The 22,443-nt window shown below is 54.2% G+C and overlaps 1 protein-coding gene across 1 annotated transcript in view; it reads right to left on the bottom strand.

Moving 5' to 3' along the window:
- Positions 1-1,438: 1,438 nt before the first annotated feature.
- The window catches only part of Fam20c (FAM20C golgi associated secretory pathway kinase), a 51,287-nt gene continuing 30,282 nt past the window's right edge, over positions 1,439-22,443 (bottom strand). The window contains exons 4-10 of the mRNA XM_055598599.1: positions 16,342-16,434; positions 14,356-14,471; positions 4,987-5,167; positions 4,009-4,118; positions 3,800-3,881; positions 3,236-3,295; positions 1,439-2,350 (exon numbers count right to left, since the gene is read on the bottom strand). Coding sequence (XP_055454574.1) covers positions 2,101-2,350; positions 3,236-3,295; positions 3,800-3,881; positions 4,009-4,118; positions 4,987-5,167; positions 14,356-14,471; positions 16,342-16,434 — 892 coding nt within the window. The 3' untranslated portion in view covers positions 1,439-2,100. The remainder of the gene's footprint in view (positions 2,351-3,235; positions 3,296-3,799; positions 3,882-4,008; positions 4,119-4,986; positions 5,168-14,355; positions 14,472-16,341; positions 16,435-22,443) is intronic.

Here is a 22,443-nt window from a genome sequence, read left to right on the forward strand (position 1 = left end):
TATCTATCTATCTATCTATCTATCTATCTATCTATCTATCTATCTATCTATCTGGTGGCCTAAGGCAGGAAATAGGAGACGGGCAGCCAGAAAGAATTCTGAAATAATACCAGGTATGGAAATTTGCCTCAGCAAGATGTAAGGAGGACAGACACATGGTACCTGAGCAGAGGTAACTGGCCACATGGCAGAGTGTAGATTAGAATAAATAGGTTATTTAAGTTATGAGCTAGTCAGTGAAAGCCTAGCTATATGGCATAAGTATTTGTAAAAATATTTTGGGTCTCACAAGTTTTTATTCTGGGAGCTTAGGGCTGGGAGGAAAAACCATTACAACAGAGGCATGGGGTAAACACTGGGCCTTCTGCCAAGATAGGAAAATGGGAAGCAAATTTGGGGGCCACTTGTTCACTGTTTTGTTCCCTTGGTAGTTCAGTGGTCTTGGGCCATCTGCTGGTATTCTATGCAGAATGTTCCTTGTGACTAGATAGGGATTTGGGGCCCGAGGCCTCAGCATCATTGAGTGTCTAAGTATCTGTCTGGCATTGGGTTTGCTAACTCAGGAACCTACTGGCTTTCTGTATCTGGGCCTCAGTTTCCCCCATTAAAGGAGGAAAATGGGGCTGAGGAGATGGCTAAGGCCATCATGTGCTTGCTTCAGGGTCTGAGTTCCATTTTCAGAACAAGCATAAGAAACCAGGCACAGAGGTGCACATCTGGAATTCCAGTTCCAGGGAGGCAGACATGAGTTTCCCTGGGTCTTATGGGCCAACCAGTTAAACCAAATTGGTGAGCTCTGGATTCAGTGAGAAAAACCTGTTTTGAAAAATTAGGTAGAGGGTGGCAGAGGAAGATGTGTGACATCAACCTATAGCCTACAATCACAAGTACATCCACACACACACACACAACCTGAACTACATATATACACATGTGTATGTACACAATAAGCTGGCCAGGTCCATAAGGGGTCCTTCCTATGATCCTCTCCTGGATTCTGCTTCCTCAACATCCATCCCCTGCTCAGCACAGCAACGGCTTACTGGGAGGAGGCAGAACCTTCCAGCAGAGGTGGTTTCAGCCCTGGGGCCCACAGTGCAATAACTTGCAATTCTCAGTGGGCCCCTGGGCAACCACTTGTGGCCTTATGTGTGGCTGTGTGGATGGCACTGTTGGGGAGCCTCCTGTGGCTCAGAATCCCAAGCTTTTGCAGCAGCGAAGCAAGACACAGCTGACCTTACTCGGCCCCTTTGGAGCACAGACCTTGTCTAGCCTGCTTAACTACTGGGGGCTGGGCAGGCAGCTCCCTTCATATCCCCAGCAGACTGAAGACCCAGGCCACACAGACACTGTAAGATCAGGGCTTGGCCACAGTTTGGGTCTGTCTAGGAGGGCAGCTGAACCATGGAGTGAGTCCCCACCCCAGACAGCCATGGCACACGCTTGCTGTATCTTTATTGCACTGTTACCTCACTGCAAACTACTGCACAGAAGTGTCCCTGGGGCCATGGGCCCTGCATAATGCCTTGACACCCACTGTCCAGAGTTCAGCTAAGGCAAGCAGTGCCCACCACCAACTAGCAAGGCCTGGCTACTGTGCAGCGGTGGAAAAGTGGATAGCTGGTCATCTGTATCCAGGAACCCATTCTTGGGTACCCATCTGTTTATTCGTAGGCCATGATGTCCATCAGGGCCTCCCCTCCCTAAAGTGCTCCAGCCTCTGAGAGAGGAGGCCCCAGGTTGGAGAGCAGAAAGTGGATTTTACTTGAGGACCAGAGCGTGAGCACATCACGGAAGGTCCTTGAAGTGGCCCAGAGGTTCCCTGGGTGGTGGTCCATCGGCGGAAGCGGGAGCCTGTCGTTAAGTACAAAACAGTGAGTAGAGGTGCCTCCCTGTAGGAAGGATGGAGTGCCTCCTTCTGGCCACTCTGTTGCATGTCTGGTCTCTGCTGGACCCGGAGGCCCACACATCCTTCTCAAAGCCGTGAGGGAGACGCCATGCTCCCTCCCTCGGGTGGGGAGGACTCAAGCCGGTCCGAATTCACTGAATTCACAGGTGGCCAGGCTCTGCGCTCCTCCGTGCTCGTGGGCAGCGCGGTCACTACCTCTCCGTGGAGGCTCTGTGCTCAGCGGCTAGGTCGTCCTCCACCACACTGCTCAGCCCGTCCTTCTCCACGCAGTCTCGCACGGCCTGCAGCACTATGCGCAGCCGCCGGTCCAGGGCGTCCAGGTGCAGCTGGTAGAGCACTGGCGCCACCTTGTCCTGCCGCAGGGACTCGGCCATCAGCAGGCTCAGCTTGTGTTCCTCCTTGGCCAGCAGCTGCAGCCTCAGGTAGGTGGACCTCCTGATCCTGCAGAGAGAGCGGGGTGTCACTGTCGGGAAGGAAAGAGGGTGGGGCAGCATCTTGCTGGAGAGAGACAGGTGACGGGGTGGGGCAGAAAACTGAGATAGAGAGACATGGACAGAGACAGCAATGAACAGAGGGACAAGGGGGCCTGAGATGCCAGCCCTCGTGGGTCTGTCGTGTGGAGATGGCTCATTGCAGACCAGTGGTTCTCGACCTTCCTAATGCTGCGACCCTTTAATACAGTTCCTCATGTTGCCAGCGGCCCCCAACCATGAGACTATTTTTGCTGCAAATTCATAACTAATTTCACTACTGTTAGGAACCATACTGTAAGTATCTGACATGCAACCCCTGTGGAGGGGCTGGTGGTCCACAGGTTGAGAACAGCTGCTCCAGACACGATACGGTTCTGTCCACAGGGGCGGGTGGAAAGGTAGGTGCCCCAGGTCCTCAGGACAGCATCAAGACTGGCTAACTGCTCACCTGGGAGAGTGTCCCTCCTCAACTGGCCAGATACACTCTGTGTCCCCAAAGGACACAAATAATTTGCTTTGGGAGCCTATGTCTGGCCACTGGGAGTGGGTTTGAGGGTGGTGGTGGAATTGAGAGGCTGTGGAAAATGGGCAGGGTGAATCTAGCCGCCATGGCCAGGGCAGAGGACCCTTGGTCTAGACTGACAACCTGCTTTGGGCCTCGTGGTCCTTACAGGATCCTTACAGGTGGGAGGCCTAGGGAAGAGGGGCCAGGAGGAGGCCTGGGCAGTGAAGTGGGATGGGTTTGGCCTGTGGATGCCTCCTCGCTGGTGCTCCAGTGGGTGGCGGCAGGCTCCTGGCTCCCGGGCAGTGATGGCTGCAGCTGGGGCAGACCAGGCCAGGCGTGGGCTCGTACCTGCAGCACTGATGAAGAGGCGCTAGGATGGACAGCTCATCGTGTGAGTATTTCCCGAACCTGTGGGAGGAAGGTAGAGTGATCAGAGCCTAGCAGCCAGACAGCCAGGCAGGGCACAGGGCCCTGCCCTCAGGGTCCCACCTCTCCGTGCCATGGTGCTATACATAGTACCATGGCAACCTCGTGAGGATCGTCAGTGTCAAGGCCGACCCTGGCCATGCCCAGCCCAGGCAGGATTTTTTTTTTCTTTTATAATTGGGAGGGTACTTTGCCTTGTTAAGTCTGCCCTCTCCCAGGCAGAACTGACTGCTTTTTGGCCCTTCTCATCCAGCCCCAGACCCCCTGGCCTCAGTTTCCCCAGGGTAGCAGGAAAGTATGACAGAAAGTGCTCACAGGTCACTGCCACAAATCCAGCATCCTGTGGGAGTGCTGACGCAAACCCGAGGTACCCTAGGCCCTGCCACTCAGGTGCTCCCCCTGATCCGGTGACTGCCTTCCGAGCTAGTAGTCCCCTACTGGTGGAGATGGCTGGCTCCCCAGGACTTCAAGGGCACAGAGACCCACCCGCGCCCGTTGTCCAAGTGTATGATGAAGGTGTCATTCCCGAACTTCTCAAAGGTCTCGTAGTGATGTCGGTCCATGTTCCCTGCAGGGACAAGCACGCACAGCTGCTCAGAGGCCTCTGCCCCTCCGCACCTGTGGGTCACCAGGTGGTGCCCCCAGCCAAAGGGGTTCAGGCGTCCCTGGCAGCCAGCACGCCCCGCAGGACGTACCCATGAGGAAATCAAAGACAGTCATGTCCATGATGTCCAGGATTCGGTGGCCACTGTCATAGGGTGGCGTCTGCTTCACCTCCTCACAGTAATCGGGGTCCACTTCCCACCTGTGGCGGGGCGGGGCGGGGAGAGCAGTGTGAAAGCAAGAGCAGGGTGGGGGCCTCTCTTCTGAGTGAAGAGGGAGGCCGGGCCGGACGACTTGGTGCTGCCTGCCTCAGCAGGGCACCAGGCCTGCAGCGGCACATTTCGTGAGGAGGGTTCAGCGTGGTGACGGACTATCAGAGGGACATACGATGGACAGGTTACAAGCCTGAACTAACAGGAATAGAGGCCGGGGAGGTGAAGAAGCTCTTCTTCCTGTCCTAGGCACTATCAGCTGTGTCATGCTTTTGATGGGTGGGGGGTGTCTTTTCTAGCACCTGGCAGGCCATGGGTGGAGGAAGTTATGTTTTGAGGTGGTAGGCCAGCACCTCCTCTACCTCTTAGATAGGAACCCCTTGTTGGTTACTATTGTCAGCTTGACTGGATTTAGAATCACCATGGAAACACAGCTCTGGGTGTGTCTGTGAGGATGTTTCCAGGGAGGTTTGACTGAAGCAAGGATGGACTCTGAATGTGTGTGTGTGTGTGGGGGGGGGGCACCACTCCTAGGCTGGGTCCTGGGCTGACTAAAACAGAGAAAGTGAGCTTTCTCTCTGCTTCCTGACTGTGCCCCCCTAGCCCATGCTTCTGCAGCCATGCCTCCCCATGACGACGAGAACCCTCAGACGGCAAGCCAAAGGCCATCTTTGTCAGCAACGGTAACCAAAACCCACCACTGGCCCGGTCTCACAGTGGCACAAGCAGAGCTGGCTTTGCATTGTCCTTGCCGCCCTCCGACCCTGAGCCTTGGACTACTGACTGGCCCCTTCAGGGATGGCGTCTTTGGTGCGGTGGGCAGAAGCTGGCCCGTTAAGTCCCCGGTACCCGACTTACTCTGCCTTCTTTCGCTTGTGGTAGGAACGACGCCAGGGGTTCCGCCACGTCTTCCTCTTGGCCAGCGACAGGTCAGGCAGGAAGGCCGCCAGGGAGCCTTCGATCTGGTCCGGCCTCCCACACAGGGCGTGTTCCGTGGAACAGTAGTAGGAACATTCTCCGTAGAAGCAGATGTTATTGGCTGAAGAGGGAGAGATCCGGTCAGTGGCCAGCACCCCTCTCAATGCCCACAGTGCCGCTCCACCGGCATGTCTATTCTCCACAGGGGTGCTCACCATCACCCCCAATCCCAGGCCCCAGAGCAGTCTACAGAGCACAACAGTCCAGCATCGGGGAGCCAAAGTCAGACCGACCCTGTCAACGTGAGAGCTGCCTGCTTCTCACACTCCAATCTCCCAAGACCAGCTCAGGCTCCTGAGAGTGGAGGAAATTCTAGTATTTACCTGCAAAGAGTAAGGCCCAGTCACGAGAGGAACCACTTACTCGGGTAGAGATCCGGTTCCAAGGAAATGCAAATGAGTGTGGACAGGCGGATCGATGGCAAAGGCTGCCATAACCAGGGGAGCTGAGTCCCAGCCCTAGCACTCAGGTAAAAAGCTGAGCGTGACAGCACATGTTCATAACCCCAGCACTGGGAGGCAACACAGGAGGACCCTGCGGCTCACTGTCAGCCAATAGGCCTTCTTGGGGAGTTCTGAATAAAAGTGAGAGACCCTGCCTCAAAACAACAGTGGATGGTGCCTAAAGAGGGACCCCCAAAGTTGACCTCTGGCCTCCACACCTGTGCATGCGCATGAACACACACACACATACATACACACACACTGAAAATCATCATAAAGCTCATGGGAAGACATTTCACTATCTCTTTCATCTGGGAAATGCCTACCAAACCAGCTCACAGCCTCTCAGATGGTTGTGACTAAAAGGCCATCTGGTGACTTGTGTCAAGGAGGTTGAGAGCTCTGGGGTGCCAGCGGGGTCATCAGATGATGGAGACGCTTGGAAGGCAGCCTGTCAGAGGAGTGCATGTGGGATTGGCTGTGCCCTGGCTGTTCCAGCGTGGGTGCCCGGCACATAAGACACGCGGAAACATTTCCATGCTCAGGCCTTTGTGGCTCAGAAAGGGAGGAAGCCATCTAGACACCACCAGCCATCACTCGAGAAAGGAAATGGTTTTCTTTCCTTCTCTGTGTTTGAGAAAGGGATTCATGTAGCCCAGGCTGGCCTCAAAGTTACTATGTAGGAGGTGAACTTGGACTTGGGTGTGTGTGCACGTGCGTGTGTCTGTACGCACAGGTAGGAGAAGCACAGAGGACATCCTTAGACGCCATTCCCCAGACATAGTCCATCTTGCTTTGGAGACAGGGTCTCTCCTTCGTCTAAGATTTGCCAAGCAGGCTAGGTTGACTGGCCAGCAAGCACCAGGGAGACCCCTATCTCACGTTCCTTAGAACTGGTATTACAAGTGTGTAAGCCAACAGTTAGCTTTAATTAATTAAATACTTATTTATTATATACATGTATATAGACATATATGCACACGCACACACAGATCCAAGTTCATCTCCTACATCGGGAATTTGAGGCCAGCCTGGGCTACATGAAACCCTTTCCCAAAAACAGAAAAAGAAAGAAAACTAGTTTATTCACTAATTAAAATTAATTAATTAATTAATTCTAAACATGGAGTCTGGGTATTGAACTAGGGTTCACGGCTTGCAAGGCAAGTACCCTACTGACTGAGCTATGCCCAGACTCTCACCCTGAACTCCTCCTGCTCCCAACTCCTAAGTGCTGGAATGGCAGGAAAGCATCACTAGGCCTGGTTTGTGCGGTGCTGAGGATGGAGCTGGGGGCTGGTCAGTGCTGGGTGAGACGTCCACCAGCTGAGCCCCCTCCCCGGGGACTGTATGTTTGTAACCCCAGTACTGGCCATGTTCAGACAGGGAGGTCTCTGGAGCTTGCTGGACAGCCAGTCTAGCCCAGTCAGGAAGCTACAGGTTCAATCCCAGACACCGATCTAAATAAGGGAAAATAAAGTGGAGAGCCATTGAGGAAGACATCTGATGTTAACCTCTGGATCCCACCACACGCTCACACACACACACACACTCACACACACACTTCCACAAACAAGCTCTGCAAAGCACACCCATGCTACACAGCCTTCAGTGGAGAAGGAGGCTGGAGACTTGCCAGGCCCAGGTCTGGCAGGGCAGGGGTGGGAGAGGGAGCTGTATGATTCCTGACACACCCGTGGGTGAGCAAGTCCTGGCTGGCCAGGCCCACTGCCTCTCCTCTCCCCTTCCCTTCTTGGCTCCAGCACCCCTCTCTAGTCAGTGCTGGGTAATTAAGATGGAAAGGATCAAAAGGAGGCCAGCCCACTGCTGAGGCAGTTTAGACAGCCGACCCTCACCCTGCCGAGGGCAGAAACGCTCTGGAGGCCAAGCAACAGCACACTCTCCAGGAGGAACATTTTTGTCCCATCTCATGCTGGCTAGAACCATGAAATTGGATGCCTCTGTTAGCCTGCTGGCCGACCTATCATGCTCAGAGCCTATCATGCAGAAAGAGGAAAGGAACCCCGTTTCTGCTCCATACAAGCTGGTTTCACAGGGGGCAGGGAGGCTGGGCTCTGAAAGCTGTGTGAGCAGAGCTGAGGCCCATGCCTCTCTGTGCTCAGCTGCTTCACCTGTGTCTTAGCCCTGTGCTGCAGAGCTAAGCACTGTACAAGGGGACCTTGGGGCGGAGTTGAGATGGTACTTGGGGTGGAATGAACATCTGCCCCCTTTGAGACTTTCTAAAGCAGGCAGAGCTGCTGAAAAGCTGTCGCCTTTTGAGGTCAGAGAGCCGGCCAGGGCAATGGGTCTCCCTCTTCCAAAGGCCTGAAGACAGGGCTAGTGAGATCCCAGGCCAGGTCTCTATCAGGAGCTAATACACGGCTTCTTCATGGATCCCATACCCTGGCTGGAGAGGCCTGAGTGTCCAAAACAGAACTGTCCGCCTTCTACGATTAACTCGGCAGGACCAGAGTCCCCACATGGGGACATGTAGCCTTTGTGTCCACCCTGGAACACAGGCTGCCACGTCACACAAAGGCTACAGACACACTGTCACTCAAGATGATGTCGCTCCCATTGGCAGAAGGTCCACGTGGAAACCGCTTACCCCTCGAAGTGCATTTGGGCTGCACACTGTGGGGACAGATGGCCACCTGCCAAGCCTAGACAACAAGGAAGGAAAGGAAAGGCTGACTGGGGGTCAAAACTAATCTATGCTGTGAAATGGCAAGGCCAGAGGTGGGTGTGTATGCTGGGGACACGTGCTCATAAGGACACGAATTACCTGCAGAAACAGACTGGGTGGGCACAGACTGACAAGAGTATAAGAAATATCAGAAGAAACAGAGACAGCAGCCAGGCGGTGGTGGTGTCACATGCTTTTAATCCAGCACTATGGAGGCAGAGGCAGGAGGATCTCTGTGAGTTCAAAGCCAGCCTGGTGTACAGAGTGAGTTCTGGACAGGCAAGGCCTCACAGAGAAACCCTGTCTTGAAAAACCACCAAAAAAAAAAAAAAAAAAAAAAAAAAGAGGGACAGTCAGACAGCAAAGAAACATGAGCTTGGGGTTTCAGAGGCCCAACTTGGCCTCTAAGCTGTGTGGCCCTGGGGCCCTTAATTGCCCCCTCTGAACTTTATTTCCCAGTAGCTCCCCCATGCCCAGGATGGAGCTTTTGCAGCCCCACCTGGAAGGGAGGGAGGGGCGCGCTCCCTGACTGACCCAGAGCAGAGCTGCTCAGAAGTGGAAGGCTGTCTGCTGTGATCAAAGGCTTTCCAGCTGCACTTAGCTCTCAGAAGCAGCAATGGCAATTTTGGCAGCGGAAGGATCTAGAAGAGCAAGCAAAGCAGAAACAGCGAATCCAAACAGACCTGGCTTTCTAAAGTAAGATCAAAGCTGCCTCCACGATCCTGTGCTTCAGAAGAAACCAGACATCTGGAAGATTCTCCGGAAGAAATCTGGCTGACAGGGCAGAGCGGTCTGGCAGGGACGGCTAGGTGGAGACGGCTGTGCTCAGGAGTGGCTGGTGACAACAGCTCTGCAGAGTGTCAGGAGGGAACCATCCAGGCCAGATGAACCACCTTTCAGGGCTCCTGACAGCCAGGGAAGAGTCTTGGGGTTCACGAGAGCTAACCAATAGCCTGTAACTGACTGGAAAGCCTCAGCATGAGCTGCAGATGGGGCCAGCTGGATGGAGCAGCAGTTGCTGGGGGACTTGAAGAGGAGAGGACATGACAGTGGTCATCAGCAGACTGGGTGCAGGAAGCCCATTGGGTGTGCAGGGTGACCAGCTGGAGTCCCCTGCCTAGGATGGGAGGGAGACTGAAACCAATGATGTGTCTTGTCTCCTCAAATGAGTATTTAGCTCCATATTCTGTTTATTAAAAATAAACAAGGGCCTTATGAACCTAAGCTAGCTCCCAGAACCTACATAAAAACAACAACAGCGCAAACACTGGGCATGATGGCTCATGCCTGTAATTCCAGCTTTAGGGAAGGTGGAAATGGTTGGATCCCTTGGGCTCACTGGCCAGCCAGCCTAGCTGATTCTGTAAGCTCCAGTTCAATGAGAGACCCTGCCTTAAAAACCAAGGTGGAGAAAGCTTGAAGAAGACACCCGACATTGACTGATTGATGCCAGACTGATCCATAGGTTCCACGTGCACCTGCTTGTGCATGTTCATGCTCAAAACAGACGTGAAAACCACATAAAACCCAGAATCCTTCACGGTTTCAAAATGACTCTGCAGTGGCTGACCCTGATGGCTCCTGTCTCAGAAGTCCTCATCTATGACAGCTGCTGGAACCCCATATACCCTCATGAGCGGTCTTCTGTCCTTCAGAGGGGCTGCTGGGGGCCTTAGGCTAAAGAAGCATGGTCTAGTGAGTCCCTGCCTTGCTTCTATCTGCCCTGGCTCCTCTAATTCCTGTCCGGCGACTTCCTCAATTGCACCCACCCAATGGCGGCAGCAGGTGGAGCACCAAGCCGGATATGGAATGCTACTGGTGGCAAATCGTCTCCAGGGAGACAGGGCTGACCCTGCGGACATTCAAGGTGGCGTGGCCAAATCTTGAAGTCACAGTGCCAAGTCGCAGAACCAAAGCAAAGAGGCTACCCGTGGGTCCCCAAGTGGACCCCAGCAGAGAGAGCACAGTGACCCAGCTAAGGCAGAGGGCAGCATGGCCTGGCAAGAGGCTGGAGGCCAGGGGCCCTGTCCTGGTGGTGGAGGGACTTAATTCACAGATGTCTGTGTGGAATCTTAAATACTACACGGAAGGCCAGGGAAGTAGCCAGTTAAGACATTGCTGGAGAAGCAGGCAGATCTGAGGTCCATTCTCTAAACCCACATTATAAAACAAAAACAAAAAAACCCAAAAAAACTGGGTGTAGCGCACACTTGTGGTCCTGGCACTGAGGAATAGGGAGGGAGGGGAGGAGGTTCTCTGGACCTCAGTGAGCTGCAGACCATGGAGAGAGACCCTACATCAAAAATCAAGGTTAAAGGCTCCTGTGGAATAGTAGCCATGGTTGACTGCTGCGTACAAACACACGAGCTCACATGTGCACACACCCTCCCACAGGCACTCACATACCTGCAAACAAGCCCACGTACACATGAAATGCCATTGCTGTAAGATGGGGACAAGATGACACCTTCTGAGTAGACCTGTCCAGGCCAGGGAAGCAGGAGAGGCTCATAAGAGCACCGGGGACACCGGGACCCTCCCCACTGGGCAGAGGTTCCGGCATCGCTTGCCAGGAGGTAGCCTGCAGTCCCTGTGTGTCCCCAGCTGTGGGCTTCCCCATGCCTGTCCCACCATCCATGAGCTATCTGAGAGCTCTGGCGCTGTGTTAGCTGGGCCCACAGCTGGAGGGGCGAGTCTCCTGCCACTAGCCTGAAGGCTGAGCCTGTAGCTCTGCTGCGAGTGGGTGGTCCAGCCTGTGTGGCCTCGGAAGAGAACGGTCTCAGCAGTGCCTGAGTGACTGGCATTTAGACCCCTGTCTGGCCTGCCCAGGATCGTCTTTATTTCCTGTCCTCACTTGACAGCCCAGGCCTGAGGCCTGAGCTGAAGTGCAGGGCTCTGAGTAACTGCAGGTCACCCATTCTGCTAAACAGAGGTGCCTCTGAGAATGGGACGAAAATCACCATAAAGGTTGCAGTCAGGCCTGGGGGAGAGGATTCAATCAGCGAGTGCTCTCCCCCACAAGCATGGCAACCTGATCCACCCTCATGAACCCACATAAAAAGCTGAAAGTGGGGGCACGTGCCTGTGATCTCAGAGCTGGGGTAGTGGGGACAGGGGGATCCCTGGGGCTTACTGGCCAGCGAGCCTAATGTAATTGGTGGGCTCCGGGTTCTGGTGAGAGACCCTGGTTCAAAAAACAAGGCGGACATCACCTGAGGAAGGACAGCCAAGGGTGGCCTCTGGTCCCCAGATGTGTGCGCACGTACACACGCAATGCAAATGGGTAATGTGAAGCAGCACACACACACACACACACACACACACACACGAGTGCATCGAGGCATGGATGAGCATGCACACACACATAAAAATGAGTGCTACAAATGTGAGTGAGCACACACACACGTTGCATCAAACTATGCAGCAAAGGACAGGAGGCAGTGAGGCCTCCAAGCGAAGCCAGGCTGAAGCTTAACCCAGGTGTCTAACAGGTAGGGCACCTAAGCTTCCTGAGGTATGGTCGGTCCCTGTGGCCAGTGGAAGAAGCTGGGTTTGGATGACAGAGATGCTAGGATATCTGGGGCTGCAGAAACTATTGGCCATCAGGGCCAGTCCCGGTGGCTGAGGCAGGCAGGGGCCAATGTGGGAATATGAGCAGAAACCCAGGGGTCCCAGGTGGAGGTGAGCTTCAGCTCTTTGAGAGAATGTCCCCATCTACAGCGGTCTGGTAGGCCCAAGCAACTGTGAGGGATAGGCTTCTGGTAGAGCCAACCCCAGAGGCTGTCCATCCGGGATTGTCCAGCTCTTGATGGATGGTCATAAGAGAGCAGGGACAAGGGTCCAAAGGAAGATGAACATGTGTCTCCACCTACTCAAGGAATTCTATTTGTGTGTGTGTTTGTGCGTGTGTGCATGAAGGCCAGAGAAAGACACAGGGTGCCCTGCTCAAGCACTCTACCTGTTACACCCTTAGATAAATTTCTCACTGTATCTGGAATCCAGTGACTCTCCCATCTCCATTTCCCACAGCACTGAGGTTACAGGCATGTGAGGGTCCATGCCCAGCGGTTATGTGTGTGTCGGGATGGGAGGTGAGGCATCTGAGCTCACAGCCTCACGAGTATGCAGTAAGCATCCTCACCCGCTGGGCCAGCTCCCCAGCACCCCTGTTTTCTCTTATCAATGGAATCTGAGCTGGTGGATGGTGGAAGAGTGCTTAAGCAGGGCGTGGGTTCACGGCCTCAATTCTGACACATTTATGAATGCAGCTAGGAAAAGAACCTTGAGTGCCAATCAGCAGAGCTTTTAGGTTGGCTTTTGTGCGCCCGCCAAGACTGAAGATAGAGCTAATGAAGGCCTTAATTGGATGTATCTGCAGGAACTGCAGGGGTGTGAGGCACAGAGGAGCTCCTGCCCGCCTGCCTGCCTGCCTGCCTGCACTATCAAGAGAGTGTGGCTCCCAGGGGCAGCTGCTTTGCACTCCCCCTCCCCCTCCCCCGCCCCCGCACTCATCTTTGCAGGATATCTCTCAGTGCAGTGTAGGCTGGGATGTAGCTCAGTTGGTGGAGTGCTTGGTTAGCATGAATGAAGGCCCAGTTTCCCTCTGCAGCACGAAACAAAGCAAAGACAAACCAACCAACCAACCAACCAACCAACAACACCTGTCATGCCAGCACTTGAGAGGTGAAGGCAGGAATCAGGAGTTCAAGTCATCCCTGGCTACCTAGAGAGTTCCAGGCTAGCCTGGGCCACACGAGACCCCATCTCAAAACCACAAGGCCTAAGGGCGTGGCTCAGTGGACAAAGTGTTCACTGCCAAACATGAGGACTGGAGTTCTGAGCCACAAAAAAGCTCGGTTGGCATGGTGGCCGCTTGTAGCCTTATTACCCAGGAAGTAGTGCCAGGGTTATTTCGGGTAAGCTGGCCAATTGGTGGAGTAAGGACTGCTGAAATTTTGGCTCAAAAAGAAACTTAGCTCAGTTACAGTGGAGAGCGGCTGAGTTGTGTACCTGACGTCAACTTGGTGCCCACGCACATATATCATACACACACGACACACACCACACACTATCCATGCACACACATACACACACCACACATACACACTCACACCCACACTATATACCTCCCCACATACACACACCATACATACATACCAAATAAAAAGATAAACAACAACAAACAACACACAATAACACAGTAGGGGGGGCATGTTAGAGCTCAACGAGGCATCAGAGGGCCCTGAAATAAGAAGCCTGTCACAGGCCTGGGCCACAGAGAAGCTCAGAGGGCAGACGGGCCAGCTGAGCCCGAAGCATCATGCTTTCCCTAGCTGCTGAGACAAGCACAACATGACATGGTTTCTGTGTGCTTCTGGGATTCACAGTGTGAAGACTGAAGTCTCGTTGGTGTGAGTGCCACAGCCACACACATCTCAGTGTGTGAAAAGCAGGGTGTCAAGGCACCAGACCTGTGGCTAGCTGCTCTATCCATGGAGAAAAGCTGCTTGTCACATCTCCAGGTGATAGTCCCACTGGCTGTTTTTGTTCGTTTGTTTTTGATCTGGAAAGGTCTGGGGGAGCAGGGCTCTGGCGGCCAGGCTACCAGAGGCTTCCAAGAGAGACTGGAGTTCTAAAAACACTCAGCAGGCCAGCTGTAGTGGCAGGGCCACTACGTCAAGCACTTTTGATGGCTGAGGCAGGAGGATCATGAGTTCAAGGCCTGGACTACACAGCAAGGCCTTGTTTCTAGATTAGGTTAACTGAGGCGAAAAGACTCACCCTCAGGGCGTGTGGCACCATTCCACGGGCTAAGATCCCACAGTGAGTGAAAAGGAGAGAGTGTGCTGAGCACCGTCATTCATCTCTCTGCTTCCTCAATGTGGGTACAAGGTGAGCAGCCACCTCAGCTCCTGCCACTATGCCTTCCTCACCATGATGGACTGTGCACCCTCAGACCAAGAGCCAGATAAACCCTTCCTTCCTCAGGGTGCTTCTGTCAGAATATTTTATATGAACAACAGGAAGGATAATCTAGTCCCTCCCCTTTTTAGAGTTGACCAAGGCCAGCACGTGACCTAAGGCACACGGGAACCCCCTCCCTATCCCATCCCCAGCTACCTGGAGACACAAAGAAGGTTCTCCATAGCTTCTTATCCCGTGTGACATCCCGGATCTCCTTGGTCATGTTGATCATCCTGCCAGCCACCGGAGGAACTCTGCGGAAGTCCAGGATCCTGGAGGGGAAAGGCGGGAAAAAAGCCTTGATGTTCTCAGGCTGACCTCACTGTCTGCAGAGGCCAGCTGCTCTACCATCGTCTCTGGGCTTCTGCCTCACGAGGCTCTCAGGCTCAGCACAGCCCAGAACCATCCGTCGGTGCCAGGAAAGCGTGCATCCCAGAAGGATCGAAGCCTCTACGCCTCATTCATTGACTCTGTCCCTGCCAGGCAACTCGATAACTAAAACGTGCCCTCATTCCAGGGCTAAATTTAAAAAGAAATTAAATTAAATTACCCGCTCTTAATGGGGCTCTTTCTGCACACACTGCCGCTTGCTTAAGTGAATGGAGATGCCCGATGCTAGCTTTTCCTGCTGACACAGGATGTAAAGACGAGTTGTCCCCGCTGGAGGGGTGGACAGAAGGGAAGGACAGAGCGCCTTCCCGAGGTCAGGGGCCCCTGGGCTTCATAGGACAGCTACAGCCAGCACCCTGCCACCTCAAGCTTCCTGACTTTCTTCATGTGTGTGTCCATGTGTGGGTGCACACACGTGGGTACAGCAACGAGGTCATTCCTCAGAAGCAATCAACCTTGTTTTTGAGACCTGGTCTCTTAGCAGCCTGGAACTCGCCGAGCTAAACTGAGTGACCATCAAGCCCAGAAGTCCTCCTGTCTCTACTTCTCCAGCACTGGAATTGTAAGAGTGTGCCCCCATGTACACTCTTTCCACAGGGGTTCTGGGGACAGACCCCATGTACACACACTTTACCAACACGGTCATCTCTCCAGCCTCACGGGGCGGAGGGGGGGGAACCTGAATGACCATGGTGGAGTCACCATTGTCACAGAAAGGCTTTCTGGGATGCTTAACTGTCTGGCTTCTGGGGATTTCTAGTTCCCAGGTAAGGTTTTCGATAGACACCGTTCTCCCAGGATCCTGTGAGAAAGCAGATTCTGGCTCATGGGTCTAAGATGAAGCCTGGGCTCTGCAGTGTAGCCAGATTCTTGACAGCTGAGCTCAGATCAATGTCTAGCCATGGCTGTGGTGGAGTTGGGAGGGTCTCGAGGCAGGAAATGGAGAGCCTCATCTCTGTGCTATTGCCTGGGCAGAGGTCCTTCTGTACCCCTCAGAGACATCCCCAGGGTCAGGCCTCTGAATAACTCCTCAGGTCACAGACAGGGCCAAGTGGAACCTAGAATGAACCAGGTTGTGCTGGGTCAAGGCTGTCCCTCCCAGCTAGTGTAACAAAAACACCGTTTCCTGCACAGTGCCTTCCAATGCCCAGCACGTCTCTACCCCTTTTCCCTTAATTCCAAATGATGTACTATCTCCTATCTACCCCTGCTGTTCCCTGCTGGAGGAACCCTGCAGGGGGTGGGTGGGTGCCTGCCAGGATCTTAAATGCAAGGAGGGCAGGTTGGCTCTGGTTGGGGGTGCTGGTGGCTCTCCTGAGGCCTCACCTTTTCTGGCCTGTAAGACTGGTAAGCTGGGGAGGCAGTGTAGTCCTAGTTCTGTCCCTGGCAGTGTCTAGTGACACATGCTGGGGCAGAGACGGGGATTCTGGGGCTCGCTAGCCAGTCAGCCACCAGCCTAGCCTACTTGGAGAGTTCCAGGCCAGCAAGCATTCTGAATAGTGGGCAGCTCCTGAGGATGCCTGAGGTTCTCCTGTAGTCGTTACAAGCATGCGCACAGGTGGGTGTCCCCCCCCCCCCCCAGGCACACACATGCACGCTGAGGTACCTGTGATGGTTTAGTATGGAGCAGTTATACAGGCAACGATGGTGGCCCCATAGACCCCCAAGGCCAGGCCTGTGCCTCTCTGTGGGTGCTCTGCGTGGGTACACAGAAGAATGCAGACCCGGTGGCTCTTGACGGAGGGGACTCACCTGTCGAGGTGGAAGGCAGCGATCTCTGCGTTGTGCCTCTCGTAGTCAGAGAAATAAAAGAAGTCGGGTGGCGTCTCCTGCTCCCTCGTCTGCCTGTGGAACACAGAGAGAGACAGAAAGAGTGTGTCACAGAGGGGACCTCTGGGTTGAAGGGACAAGCTGAAGTGAGGATGTAGCTGGTACATGTATTTCCAGGGGCTCTGCTAACCAGCTGTCGGAGGAGCATCGTCAAGGGTTAAACGACAGGGCCAGCGAGACTGCTGGATGAAGGTGCTTCCTGCCAGGACCCATGCGGCAGGAGAAAGCCAATGCCTACAAATTGTCCTCTGACCTCCTCGTGTGCTGCGGCAGGCAGACCGTTCCCCCAATAAGTAAGCATATGTTTCTTTAAATAGTAAATTATAGGCAGTGGCGGGATGGCGGGATGACTCAGGTGCACACTATGGATGCACAGGGAGCCGAGCTTGATCTCCAGGACCCACACTTAAAAGGCCAGTTCTGGGAAGGCAGGCAGGAAGAGCCAGGGGGCTCACTGGCGAGTTTCCGGCAAGTGAGAGAGGAAAAAGAGAACAAGGTGGGCCAAGTACGGTGGCCTATGCCTTTAATCCCACTCAGGGAGGCAGGCAGACTGACACCAGCCTGGTCTAACAAAGTGAGTCCAGAACAGCCAAGGTTACACAGAGAAACCCTGTCTTGAAAAACCAAAACCCAAACAAACACACAAGCCAAACCAAGGGGGATGGTGCCTAAGGACGAAACCTGCACTTGACTCTGGAATCCAGATGCACACACAGGCACACACATGTCTACACACATATACACACACTAAATTATTCAAACTCCCACTTACACTTTCAAGGCACTAACTGCACGAGACTTAAGGCTTTCTAGCCGCCTGTTTCGCTGGTCACTTTGCTGTATTCCTCAATGACTGTGTCCAGCACCGACACAGTCACACTGTATGCCAGATGAGGTCACATGATTTTCCTGGCCCACACTGAGAAACCTCACCAGCAGGGGGTCTGGGTGAAGAGCAGGAGCCCTGGGTTTCGGCCTGTTGGGTCCTGTCTCTCTGTCCCTATGGCTGTGTGCTCACTCATTCAGCGAGGCTGAGTGTTTGGAAGATCTCTGCCCTGGCCCCAGAGGGATGGAGGCAGCCCAGCAGAGCAGTCCCTGCCTCCTCTCGTACACAGCACACTCCTGCCAAACGGGCTAGTCCTGCCCTGGTACCTTCTCTCGGATGGCAGGGTTTGAAGCAGGGCCCTCTGAGGCTGTCCAGAAGAGTGCGCAGGGAGGCACCACCAGGCACACTGGGGAGGTCAGAATCTGCTCATGAGGAAAGTGAGGCTGCCTCTGCACCACGCATGTCTATACCCCTCGTCAGAGCAACCAAAGTGGCATGTGTTGGCCATAGCCAGCCCTCAGGCAGAGAGTCTGGTGTCACATCCGTGACCACACAAAGCCCTCTGCAGCCCCAGAGGCGTCTTCAATCTTCAGCACCCTTGGAGCAAACCTCTCAACCTAAGAACCTTCCTATAAAAAAAAAGTCATGAAGTCTTGACTCTCCTAGGGGTCATCCTGAGCTCTCAGATGTCCACAGCGCTCTTCCTCAGTCAGGAAGTTCAAAGGTCAGTTGATGCTGGCCAGCGCTCCCGTGTACCCAGTCTGGACTCACAGGTATGTGATTGGCTGGTCAGATTGGGTCTCAGCCACATTCCCTCCCCCAGCCCTGTGTGTGTATGTGTGTGTGTGTGTGTGTGTGTGTGTGTGTGTGTACATGCATGTATGCATACATGGCACTGGCTTAGCTATCCTCTCTGGGCACCTCTGCCTCCCACAGTGAGCAGCACACAGTCCTGGAAGGGTTGGCTCTTGAACCTCCCTGTGTCCTTGCCAGCCAAAGATAGGAACCAGGTAGCTTTGAAAGGTCAGCGCCTTTCCACAGGAATCAAAGGGCTCCCACTGATGCAATCTGACCTGACCAATGCGGAACTGTTAGCCTGTCGCTGCCCGTTGTCCTGTCTGGAGCACTGCTTCTAGCATGCTATCTGGACCCTCCCTGGCTCCCTGCTTCTACCCCAGGCCATACAGGTGTAAAATCACCTCCCAGAATGGCTCTTTCAACAGCCACAGCTGTTTTCTTTTCCAAGTGTGCAAATAAGGACCCGGGGATCACCCCTGTTCTGTGGGCACTGTCAGGCAGTCTAGGCCTGGGTGTTCCCACAGTGGAGCCCCACACCCCTTCCAGGTTTAAATCTTTCCTTACAGACACAGCTGAGGTTGCTGGGCCCTTTAGTCCTCAGCCCCACAGTCAGGTGAGGCTAATGACCCACACACTGGCCAGTGGGGAGATTTATGTACAAGATGTGTACAAGGCTTCCTATGGCTTAGGGTGACCTTCAGGCAGCAGCCAGTAGCCAACTACCTCTGACAGTTCCCTGAGCAAGACTTGATCAAACATACCTTCGTCAGCCTTCCAGGAGCCAGTGTGGGCAGCTGAGTGTGTGTCAGGGGGTGGCAGTGTGGACCCCGTGGCTTGAAAGGGTGATGACTGAGAACGGCACTGACCTCACACACGTGCGTGGGAACACGACAGGCAACCCTGGGCGTTGTTCTCAGGCGCTGTCCATCTGCTTGGCTTTTCTTATTGCTGGTTTATTTCAGACAGGTTCTCGTTATTAGCCCTGGCTGTCCTGGACCTCACCATGTAGACCTGGATGGCTCCCAACTCACCTGAAGTCCTGAGAGTAAAGGTATGTGCCCAGGCCAGGCTTGGCCACCTGACCAGTCTCTCATTGGCCTGGAACTCACAAGGCTGCAGGAAACTCTAAGAACCTGCCTGTCTCGGCCTTTTTATGCTGGGGTTACAAATGTGCACCCTACGTCCCACATTTTACATTGGTGTGGGGATCAAAGTCAGCTCCTGCTGCTTGCCCAGCGAGTACTTTAATGGCTGAGCTACGTCCCCAGCCCCCTAGGTGAGAGGTTTTGAGGGGAAGGTGCCAACAGACTGATAAGCTTGCAGAATGGCTGCAGTGGGCCTCAGTGGCCACTGAGAACAGGGCTCCATGGAGCTGCCGTAGGTGCCTGGGCCCAGGAAGGGCCGAGCCAGACAATGGCTGCTGAGACCACGCAGGGCTGAGGTGGCTGAGCTCTGACCAACTGCAGGCACGCATATGCTGACACACCAGTGCGGTCGCACAGACACACAGCAACTCCATGTGTGTTAACGCTGTGCACACGTGTGTGACACACCGACACCCCACAGCGCAGGCTGCTGGGGAGCTTTGGAGAAAAGGGGTTAAGACAAGCCCCTCCGATGCTTTCTGGGTCCAGCCGTGAAGAGAGGCCTTGAGAAGGCAGCCCGACTATGGCCCCATGGACTGGAGATCCTCACAGCTGGAGGAACAACACATCAGCAACTTTCCTCCTGGAGTACACAAATCCTGTCATTAAAATACGGCTTGTGTGGGGCTGAGGATACGGCTCAGTTGGTGGAGTATTTGTCTAGCACGCATGAGGTACTGGGTTCTACCCCCAAGACCACATAAACCAGGTATAACAGTGCACACCTTTGATCTTAGTACTTGGGAGACTCCAGTGGAGGCTGGAGAAACAGTAGTTCAAGGTCATCCTGGACTACTTGAAACCCTGTCTTAAAAAAAGAAAAAAACCAAAAACCCACAAGCTGGCAGCCTTTCGCTGAGGTGAGCCCTCCTCTTCCCACCTGCTGGATGTCCAGGGGGAGAGCTGAGATCCCCTCCCCTACAGCTGGCCTTTGCTGTGCTGTACCCTCTTCCCCTTTTGGAAAGCTTGACTTGGCTGACTCCTCTGCAGGTCTTATCCTGGCAGCCAGAGACAGAGCGGGGGCGCCCTCCCCAGGAGGACCTGGCACTGTGACACTGGAGGGCATTGTTAGCCAGGCTCTTGTGGAAGCATAGGGGACAGGGCTGTTCCCTCCTCGGGATCCTGAGAACTGCTGTTTGAGGACAAAGAACAAACGGGCATCTGACCGTCACCCTGTGGTCACCTCCACACACTGACCTGGGACAACCAGGCAGTGTCGCCCCTGGTGCTGAGCAGGGACTGGCCTTCCTGCCCGCAATCTGACCCTCTCCCTTCCTCATCCTGCCTGCTTCTTTGAGGAGGTGGCATTTCTCAGATCCGGGTGGCTTAGGGCTCTGTGGCTCCCTGGAAGGGCCTTGGGCCTGACCTGATTCCTGGTTCCGCATCCTTGGGTTCAGACACCCGCCTTCTATGCTCTGCGGAAGCTGGCTGATGCCCCACCCCCCATTACAGCCTGCAGGTGTCCCGGACTCCTAGGTACCTCCTTTCCTGGAATAGCCCGAAGGTTCGTAGAAGTGTGTTTTGTTCAGAGGTGCTCCCCTCTTGTTCTAAATGCCTCTTGGGCACTCCACGTTCGTTCTGACCTGGGACTCCTGGCATTCTGTTCTTTCTTCCCTTCCAGAGGGATCAAAAATGCTGCCCTGTGGAACCCCAAGGAGAGTCATGAACAGCATTTGTCCTTCACGCCTCACTTTCTCTTTTTGCTCAATAACACAGAGTATAAGAAGGGCTCCAGGTAGAGGTAAGGAAAAGGAGAAAGGGCCCCCCGATGCTCCCCAAATGGCTGTAAGCCAGGACTCCTTCCCCCAGGCTCCCAGCCATCCTTTGGCTCTTACTGCACTCCACCTGGAGGCAGTTTATTCCAGACTCCCTGAGTCCAGCATCCACATGGGCTTCCAGTGCCCCTGATCTCTCGAGTACTCAGGTGACATGACTGTGGCTATGGACAGCTTCCACAACTTAGGGATCAGGTCCTCTTAAAGCCAGATGCCGAGGTTACCAGAAGCCAAATCACCCCTGGGGATGTGTGTGTGCAGGGTACGTACAAATGAGGGCTCCCCACAAACCACTTCTGACCTGTTGGGTCAGAGTACTAATGCTGGACGAGGAAGCTGCAGTTTAGCAGGTTTCTATGATTTCATGCGGCCAATGTCAGGGCCACTGCTACGGGCATCCCTGAAGCTCTGGCCCCTGCAGGCTGGCCCCCTTATCATTCATAATGAACACTGGACTGCCTGTATTCAGCTCCAAGGACGCCTCTAATCTCCCAACAGCACAGAGTCTACCATGAGCTCCTGGTGGACAGGGTTCTGTGGGATCAGGGCCTTGCTCAGAGCTGGAGGCTCTGCCATTCCCAACCCTTTATCAGACTCTGGGGACCAGTGGCCCACTGGCATGTTGGAAGTCCCAAGACTTCAGATCTTCCAGACTCTCTGAGTCCAGCATGCATGTAACTGGACTTGATGCCAGTTACATGAGGTCCTGGCGAGCATGCATATGAGGGAACCAAAGTAGGCCAAGACATAGAACCTGTCCCCTTGCCCTCCCAGCTCCCCAAGTGACAACTCTGGGGCTGTCACCCAACAGGTTGGCTTCTTTCCACTCAGACATAGGGATTTCCCCTCAGTTCAGCAGTCTTGTCCTTGAGGCTGGGTAGTGGCCATGCTATCTCTCTTTACGGTGGCCCGTGTCCTTCAAGGCAGTGACTGGTCTGTGTAGAGGAGGCCTCAAGACAGAACTACTCCAGGTTCTCAGGGTCAGCTGGGCAGTTTCCCTTGGATGTAGGCTCAGGTGAGGCAAGAATGGGAGAAGCTGGACATTCTGGAAGATGCTGACAAGGTGGCTCCCTGTGGGGCTACTGGATTAGGTCTGCAACTGAGATCAGGTGGGGAGAGAGAATGTGCTCCCCTTCTTTAGAGGACACTTGAAGAGTCAGTCTCTCCACTGTCCACAATACAGCCTTCTGCCTGGCACCTAGTAGAGTTCCCAGTGGGCAGCCAGGTTTTAGAGCCATAAGCTGCAAGGAGCTAGCCCAGGCTACTGAATGGTGACATACAGAGAGATCTCCAGAGCCAGTGTTGCTATGAGACCTGGATGTTTCTCCTCATGTCTCTTCAGAGACTTGCCGCCTCTCTCCCCGGCCACTATTACCTCTGGGAGGCAGACACTGGCCTCCTTTTGCTGAGCAAAGACAGAACCTCTTCTGCTGGTCAAACTTCAGGATGGTGCTTTGGAAAAGTACTAGAGCTGATGTGC

This window comes from Psammomys obesus, unplaced genomic scaffold (genome assembly GCF_907164565.1).
Source record: "Psammomys obesus unplaced genomic scaffold, mPsaObe1.curated_primary_1811, whole genome shotgun sequence".
In the NCBI taxonomy this organism is placed as follows: domain Eukaryota; kingdom Metazoa; phylum Chordata; class Mammalia; order Rodentia; family Muridae; genus Psammomys; species Psammomys obesus.